The following is an 8,563-nucleotide window of genomic DNA, read 5'->3' as shown; positions in this document are numbered from 1 at the left end:
TGCTGGACGTGGAGCCTGACTGGGATTCTCTGTCTTCCTCCCCTCCTGCCCAACTCCCACCCTTGCTCTCTGCACTCACACTACCTCCTAAAAAGACAGACAAAAAACCGACCGTCTAGGTCACAAAGACAAATGGGACTGTCCCAGGTTGGAAGAATGCGGGCATCGCAAGTAAATGCCAGGGTGGTTTCCTGACTTACACAGTTACATAAGTCAGCTAGAAAGCAGACGTGCAGGGTGCTGGTGTACAGAAGAATACAGAAACTGTGCAAGTTGCAACTTTTATGTACGTTTAAAATTTTTTCAAGGTAAAATCTTTAAAAAAAAATTTAAAACTTCAGACTCTTAACTCCATCTGTAGGGGTGGGGCCTGAGAACATGCATACGTCACCCCACCCGCCCCACCTGCCCTCCTCCAGGTGCCCTTCTCAGCCTCCTGCATGGGGGCTGGAGAGCCCTGTCAAGGGCCCACCTGTGGCTCCCCACCCTACCCAGGGCCACTAAAGCAAAGCCGGAGAAAGTTCTCAGGGATCGATTTGTTTACTCACAACAGCATTTTAGGAAAATGGGCAAACATGCCCATTGCTCTCTGATGAGCCACAGCCGTGGAGCTCTGCACCCACCAGGCACCGGGACAGTCAGGATCTTCTCTGAACACCCAGCGCGTGGGTGCCGGAGAGACCACAGCCAGGGAGTAAGGCGAGGCCGGCATTGTGGAGGAAGAGCCAGACAGCACACTGACCCGCCCTCTGGTCTCACACCACAGTCTCGGGCATCAGGGCAGCTCCAACCCAACTGACTGCCCACGATGCCCAGGACGAGCAAGTCCGGAAGAATCACGTGTGGCGAGTCACGGTGAAGGTCTCCAACATGTCTGCTCACAAGAGCCACTGGTGTGAGGACAGCCTGGGCAGCCGGAGGCCTCTGGGAAGGGCTGGTCGGGCGGTCAGCTGTGCACGGAGCCGAGCCCCACTCACTACCAACCCTGAAGTTCTCACCAGCTCAAACAAAAGGGGGCTCGGACCCAATGAAGGGTGCACTGCTGTCTGCTCCTTGTATTTTGGCAAAAAAACAAAAAACCCTGGAAGCTTCAAGAAAACAAAGTAAACTTCAGGAAATGAAAATCACAGGAACTGCTGCCTGTCCCAGAAACTCATCGAGAGGAGCTGCTGCTAGTTGCTCGGCCGCGGCTGCCACAGCTTCCCCAAAACTGGCTCACCCGGGGTGTCTCTCCGAGCACGCAAGCTCTGGCCGGCCCCTCTGGCTTCCAGGTCGCAAGGTGTGAGCCCACAGGCAGGAGAGACCGATCGGGTGGGGGGGGGGGGCACCCATTATTTACAGTACAGAAAAGAACGACGCAGACGCAGGACCCCAAGCAGGGCTGTGAGACCACCTGCTCCTCGCTGAAAGGGACCTCAGTGCAGACCTGAGTTCCTACAGGACACACAGCACACCCCTTGGGGCTCGCGGCCTTCCAGAGGCAGCAGTGGAACGAGGATGTGGGCCTCCTGGGTGGGCATGCCTGACCTGGAGCATGGCACCTGATGCCGGGGATCAGCTGGCCTCCAGGTGCCTGGTAGCAGGGAGCAGTCCTGACCGCACTGGCTGACCACCAGCAGCACATCTGCCATGACACGGAGTCTGAAAGCCCCCATGGCCCACCTGGCACCCACTGGTCAGTCCCCGTCAACGTCTCAGAAGGTGGGAGGACAGAGGGGGGCCTGCAGAACCCCGAGCTGGTCAGCCCAGAGTCACAGAAATAACCCACAGAAGTCAGAAATTTGTGCAAACTCACCCACCAGGACACAGAGCCACCGTCTACGCTAAGAGGGACAATTCCCAGGCTTGGAGGGAAGGGCCACGCTGCAGGGTGTGCAGAAAGGCAAGAGGCATGGGGAGAGAGATGGAGCCCTCCTACCCGGCCCTTCCTGCACGTCAAGGCCAGGGAAGCAGGGCCCTGCAGGAGGGCTCGGCTAGTTTCTCAAGGCAGCCAACCTGCAAAACAACAACACAGCTCCTATGAGTGTGGGTGAGGGACGGTGGAGCCTCTGAGCGGCTGTGCACTCAGTGCAAGAGGCTAGCCCTGGGGCCAAGGGCCCCTCACCCCTCCATTGGGCCGTGACCTCTCCTCGCAAGCTCAGCTTACAAGGCTGTCCTGCGATAGCACTGGAAAAGCTTGGGGAGCAGCCCCAAGTATCTGTTATGTGAGCTCCTAAAGCGAACTGCGGACAAGCGTGTGGGCACGTGGCTGACACGGAGCACAGACATCGAACACGGGCAGGGGAGAGAGGCACCAGATGGAACACGGGCTGGGCCTTGGGTAGGGGACTCCTCGGAAGGAGGAGAACCCCTGGGCTAAAGCCCCGTCACGTGAGCTCTCCTCCCGAGGCCTCGGAATTCCCTTCTTCCCTTCCAATGCGCCTCCTTCCCCCACAACCGCAGCGTCAGAGCATAGGGCGAACAGCCCAACATCTGGGGCACTGAGCCCACCTCCGAGACAGCTGGTCCTCCTGGCTGCGCACGGAGCTCTCGCCCACGGCAGACGCGCCCTCGGGCAGCTGGCTGAGCTGGTCTAAGACCTCCAGGCCGTTCTCCTCGGCGATCTGCACGATGAGGCTGTCCACCTGCTCCTGCGGTGTGGTCAGTGTGGTGGCCGAGCTCATGGAGTCCTCCATTACCTGGGGGTCATGTTCTGGGCAGGTGGGTGCAGGCCCTGGGACCTCCGCAGCCCCACTTCTGGCCACTCCTCTCAACCATGTTTCCTGCTCGCTCCCTCCACCCACAGCAGACCACCCCACCACTCTCTCTAGGGCACCTTCTCCAGCGCTCTCAGTCCACTGGGCGTTAAGCTGGCCACCACTCTGGAAGACACACTCACACCCTAGCTCTGGGCCTCCCTCTTATGTGCAGGCCTCCACGTGCTGGTCCAGACACCACGAAAGTCAGGTGCTCTGGAGGTGGCCCCCACCGAGGAGGGCCAGCCACATGAGCCACCCCCTGGACGCACTCCCCTGCACGCCCAGAGCACAGGTGACATACCGATGTGTGCACATCCAGGTTCTGCACCTGCTGCTCAAACCTGTCCATCACCGCAGAGACCTTCTGCAAGTCCATGGTGCTGAGCGCCCTGTCCAGGGCTTTGGTCACCTGCGCCATGTTCTTGGTCACCTGGCACAGAAGAAAGCAAGGAGGCAACAGAGCTGAAGCAAGGAGACGTCACCCACCGGAGATGGGCCCTCGGCACCCTCCCCAGGCACACAACCCCCCAGGGCTAACAAGACTCCAGCCCTGGCCTAGCCATGTTCGGGACAGGCTGGACCTCTCGGGGCCACAAAGCTCTTTTGTGGCAGGTCTCCAGGAAATGCTGTCAACTAAGCAACAGACATGAGACCCAAGCCATAGCCACTTAAGAAAAATCTGAGGACCCCTTATCTAGTCCTTTGGTGCCGCCCTTACGACATGGAGGGATTCCCCACTACACCACCAACGGGTCCAACATGGCTCTTCCTGCCCAGCCAGGCTCCTCGACTCTGCTGGTAGAAGCTGGCAGAAGCTGGCAGAAGCTGGCGTATGACCCTGGGCATGAGCACTCACCCCCTTCATGGTCACAGCGGTCTGCACCTTGGAGGCCACTGCATCCACGCGGGATGCCATGCGGAGCCAGTTCACACCTTCATTCTTTTTGCGGATGGCATTCTCGGCGTACACACGGGCACACTCCACGTTCTTCTGCTGAAGAGCCTGAAATTTGGGGGAAGCGCCAGCTAGGAGAATGTGGCTGTGTGTACGAACACTAGCCAGCCTGTGGGGCCTGGTCCTGGCTTTTCCCGGGGAGAGATCTGCTAGCACGGGTCAAGCCCTTGGCCCGTGACTGCCATGAAAATGCAGAAATGCCAGCCCCCAGCCTGTTCAGGAACCAGGGTGTCTAGGCAGGGTGCCAGACCAGCCCGCGCTGGGGGCTACACAGGAGATCTGGCCCCAGGGACACAGCCGCCTTTCCCACCTTCCAGCCCGTCTCTTCCCACCGCACACCCTCGTCAGTCTCTTCAGCTGTCCGCACCACAGGAACTCACAAAAACCACAGTGGCAGATGCTGACGCCAAAGCAAGCAGGTCCGTGGAGGAAGATGAAGGAGCTGACTGGGGTCAGTCCTCCAGTTTCCCTTCTGCCCTGGGAGCACCAGTTTGGGTGAGGGGGTCACCAAACTCTAACACCCCAGGAGCTAGCCCACCCATGCTACAGCTGTCAGAAAGTCCCCACGGAGAGCAGCCAGAGCCCCCACCACCTCTCTTCTGCCCAGTTCTGATGCCCGAGGCACGGGCTATGCAAGGAAGAGGGCAGGAAGGGACAGGGTCGTGGTAGGGATGGCTGGAAGCCCACATCCCACACAGTTTGTGAAAAACGCGTGTTCAGTACTTTGGAAGTGAATAAAAAGCACGGACGTTCCATGAAAAAAGCAAAGGCAAAACACGGTCCTTTTGCTCTGGACGCCCTTCGTGGGCAGGGAGGCAGGGAGGTGCCACTGCACGCCTTGAGCAGGCTCCTGAGAGAACACCCGCGGCCGGAGTCTTGGGGCGCACCTCACACGAAAAGACGACACCAGAACGACGCGGCCGAAGCCACAGAAGTGAGGTGCGCGGCCCGGGCGCGGTGCGGGCTCACCTTCTTCACTTTGGCCTGCTCTGCCTTGGAGTCCTTCTCCGCCTTCTTGGCCAGCTTCTCCAGCTGCTTTGCCGTGAACTGAGCAGAAACAGGACGCTCGGGTCAGACACACGCGGCCCGCCCTGCGGCACCTTCCCCACCCTCCTCAGCACGGAGAAGGTGCCCAGCCTGCACTGTCCTCGCGGCCTGGGGCTGCACGGACGGAGCTCACTGGGTCTCTGAGGCTCGGGGAACAGGGAGGGCTATGATGGTTTCCTAAAATGTCCTAACCCAGGACACCAAACATAAACCCTGCCCAGAGTGGAAAGTTAAAAAGCCAACTCATACAGGGGCGCCTGGGCAGCTCCGTCGGTGAAGCGTCAGGCTTCAGCTCAGGTCAGGATCCCAGGGTCCCCGGATCGAGCCCCACGGTGGGCTCCCTGCTCAGCGGGGAGGCTGCTTCTCCCTCTGCTCCTCACCACGCCCCCACCACGCTCACAATCTCACTCTCTCAAGTGAATAAATAAAATCTTAAAAAAAAAAAAAGCCAACTCACACAATCACTACTACTCACGGATTTTGTTTCTTTCCTTTTTTAAAAGATCTATTTATTCGTGAGAGAGTGAGTGCACGGGCACAAGGGGGAGGGGCAGAGACAATCTCAAGCAGACTCTTGGGGGAGCACAACATGGGGCTCGAATTCAGGACCCCAAGATCATGACCCGAGCTGAAACCAAGAGCTGGACGCTTAACTGACTGAGCCACCCAGGCGCCCCTACTTATGGATTTTCAACTTTCGGAAAAAACTCGATAGATTGTGTTTCAGGCGACCCCAAGTGGTAATACAGAATTCCTGATGAACATACACCTCCAAGTGGTCTCTTCACAGAACGTTGTCTTTGTCAAGGGCTGCTGGGCAGTGCGCGCTCCCAGGCCCCTCTGAGTGGGCCCCACAGGTCCCCCCAAAAGGCCTCATCTGACCAGGAAGCCGGCAGGAGAGAATGCTCAGGTAGCCAAGTGTAAGAGCAACCTTCCAGAGGCCCACAGAGCTCCCCTGCGGGTGGCATTCCCTCAGCCTGAAGCAGCCCCCTGCCTGGGAGGAACCCCCACCGCCCCTCAGCACCCCCCTAACTTGGGACTTTCTGTCACATAGAAAGGGTTTCTTGTCTGCCTACCTCACACTCCTACATTTTTTTTTTTTAATTTGTCAAAGAGAGAGAGCACGAGCACACACACAAGCAGGGGGAGCAGCAGGCAGAGGCAGAGGGAGAAGCAGACTCCCTGCTGAGCAGGGAGCCCGATGGAGGGCTCGATCCTGCGACCCTGGCATCATGGCCTAAGCTCAAGGCAGACACTTCACTGACTGAGCCACCCAGGTGTCCCCTCCTACGTTCCTTCAGGGAAAAAAATCCGGATTTTTCTGACCTGGCCCTGAGCACCTTCCACAAGGTGGAAACTTGCGGAACAAAGTGCCTGGGGCCTCGTGGTGTCCCCGCCCTGCCTCTCCACCGCAAAGCCCATGTGGTGAGCTAGTCAGCAGCTCGGGCACATCACTCCCGCCCAGTCTTTCAGAACTAACCACGCACGGTTAACTATGAAGGCCTTTAAGGGACATGTGGCAGAAGCCGGCCCGGGGTTAATTATAAGAGGCACGCTCCGCGGCTCAGAACACTCTCCTTCAAAGTGATTTTCAAGAATTTGAAACCACAGCTTGAAATGCCTGGTGGAACATCAAGCGCCGCCCCTAACACCCAGGTTGTGTTTTTAAAGGTAACATGCTCACTCCCTCACGGACAAGCCCACGTGATCTGCTTTTGCTCAGCCCAAGACAAGGAAAGGATTAATATGCCATCAAGCCAACTCAGTAACCTCCCCTTTGTCATCAGTCCAGAAGAGCACGGTGCAGAAATCACGCAATTTGTAATCTGTCCTTCTGAGTGCGACTGACACCATTTGTCCTCATTTGCTAACCACCAAGACAGGATGGGGGTGAAAGGTCATTTAGTACATACCTTCAACTGGAACAGGGTATCTGCAAAGAAAGGAGAAGGTTTGTGGATTTCAACTGTGACAAGTGGCACTTCTAACAAGCGTATGGAAGCCACTAAGACCCTCCTGACACAGAGCGCTGGAGCAGGATGCAGGCATGGATGGGGCCTTCAGGGAGGCCCAACCCACACTGGAGGCAGAAGATGGACTTGTGCACCAGTTCTGCCCCCTCAACAGCCAGAGGGCAAATGTAGAGGCTCCCTAACCTCTGATTCCTTATAGATAATACCAGGATGGTACCGGCTGACCTCAAGGATTAGTGTACAGACAAAACAGGTCATGGATGCAGCACGTGGCCCACAGTGAAAACCCGAATGGTGGTTTGTAATTAAGGCAACTTTACAAAGGCCCTTGGGATTCTCTCCCAATTTAATAAAGCTCAGTATTGGGCAATCTGCATTTTATATACTCTTTTTCCCCAAAAGTAAATGGATAAAAGTAGCAAGATCATGACTCTAGGCTGTCAAAGACCTGACCCACAGACAGAGACCACCCTCCACGGCACCTGGAATGTCTGAGCCATCAAATCGGGCTCAGGTGACTCCCTGTCCACAAGGAGGAACCAAAGAGACTTGAGAGCATTAACAGCTACCTCTCTGGACAGCCACACTTGCTACTCACTCACCAAAACTCAAGAGGCACACAGATCCAGATTCGTGTTTAAACTAACTTAATTTGTTCCCTTTTCAAATTGTAGAATGTCTGAAAGGGTTTACCACACTAGCCCAGAATGAAGGAACGAGATCTGTAACCAGAACGAGGGTGTGGAGTGTTCACAAATGCAAATCAAGGCCCCCAGCTGAGAGCCTTGGGGTTTCAGGCCCTGCGCAAGCCCTGGTCAGGGCCAAAGCCGGCTGTGGAATCCCACGATCAGAGCTAACTGGACACAGGTGGCAGGCAGAGTGCCTCCCGCAGGGAAAACAAGGCGAGGTGTGGCCAGCTCTCCCACTCTCCAACTTACGGTGTGACTTAAACCACCGTCTCTCCCTGCCTCCGCTTTCTCATCCACACTTGAGCAGCAGGAACAGACTCTTGAGAGCGAAGAGCTGTTAAAGCAAACCCTAACGCTGGAAAAAAGTGAGACGACCAAAAGAAAATCACCCCGAGAGCTGGCAAACTGCGGAGTAAAACCCAACACTTGCGGTGGGGATGGGGGTGAGATGCTGTTCATCTTCTGTCTGAGGCAACCCGTACAGAACTTCCTTCGTGATGATGACGTGGTTGTACAGCTCTTCACATTTCACGAGGGGATTTTCAAAGCCGCTCTACCACACACGTTCCAGCAAACGTCCGTCCCTCACCTCATCACCCATCCTTCCAGTTCCTTGGTGCCCTGAGCGCGGGGCGGGGCACAGTGGGAGCTGCAGGCAGCGGGGGCCATCCAGTGCCCACCCCACACGCACAACCGTGCCGGGCACGTAGTAAGTGCTTCTCGCCTGAGCTCTTCTTATTTCCCTTAGTGGTGCTCTGGGGACAGGGGTGCAACTGCTCCTTTTCCGGTGCCCTCGGACCTGACACCCCGGGGCCCCAAAGGCCGATGTCCCCCGCCGGTACAGGAGCTGGGGGTGTGGGGTGGACGCTGAGGGGCTGGGGGAAGAGGGTGTGGGTCCGGTATCGACGGCGACGATCGGGGTCCGGGGTCCCTGAAGCCCGCGGGACCCGCCCTCCCCCGGCGGGGGGGTCTCTTACCGTCCATGGCCGGTCCCGCAGCGGCAGCCCTCGCAAGAACGGACGCACGGTATCCCGGGTCCGACTCGGTCGCCCCTACCAGCTCTGCCGCGCGGGAACTTCCGGGGTCGCCGCCCACTTCCGGCGAGCGACAGCTCTCGCGAGAGCACGGCGCTGGCCCGGCGGGCGGGGCGTTGCCGTGGTG

At 57.6% G+C, this 8,563-nt stretch overlaps 1 protein-coding gene across 1 annotated transcript; it reads right to left on the bottom strand.

Annotated features, from left to right (window-relative positions):
• Positions 1-267: 267 nt before the first annotated feature.
• Positions 268-8,493, bottom strand: CHMP1A (charged multivesicular body protein 1A). Its single transcript, XM_045772713.2, has 7 exons — positions 8,380-8,493; positions 6,654-6,673; positions 4,663-4,740; positions 3,595-3,741; positions 3,040-3,168; positions 2,491-2,678; positions 268-1,995 (listed from the first exon to the last, which is right to left on the bottom strand). Exons 1-7 carry the CDS (start codon positions 8,384-8,386, stop codon positions 1,974-1,976), a joined length of 591 nt encoding a protein of 196 aa, XP_045628669.1. The 5' UTR covers positions 8,387-8,493; the 3' UTR covers positions 268-1,973.
• Between the last annotated feature and the right edge of the window lie 70 nt (positions 8,494-8,563).

Source organism: Ursus americanus, chromosome 21 (assembly GCF_024610735.1).
Source record: "Ursus americanus isolate L20-20 chromosome 21, mUrsAme1.1.p, whole genome shotgun sequence".
NCBI classification, from domain to species: Eukaryota; Metazoa; Chordata; class Mammalia; order Carnivora; family Ursidae; genus Ursus; species Ursus americanus.
This window is presented reverse-complemented; position numbering and strand designations above follow the sequence as displayed.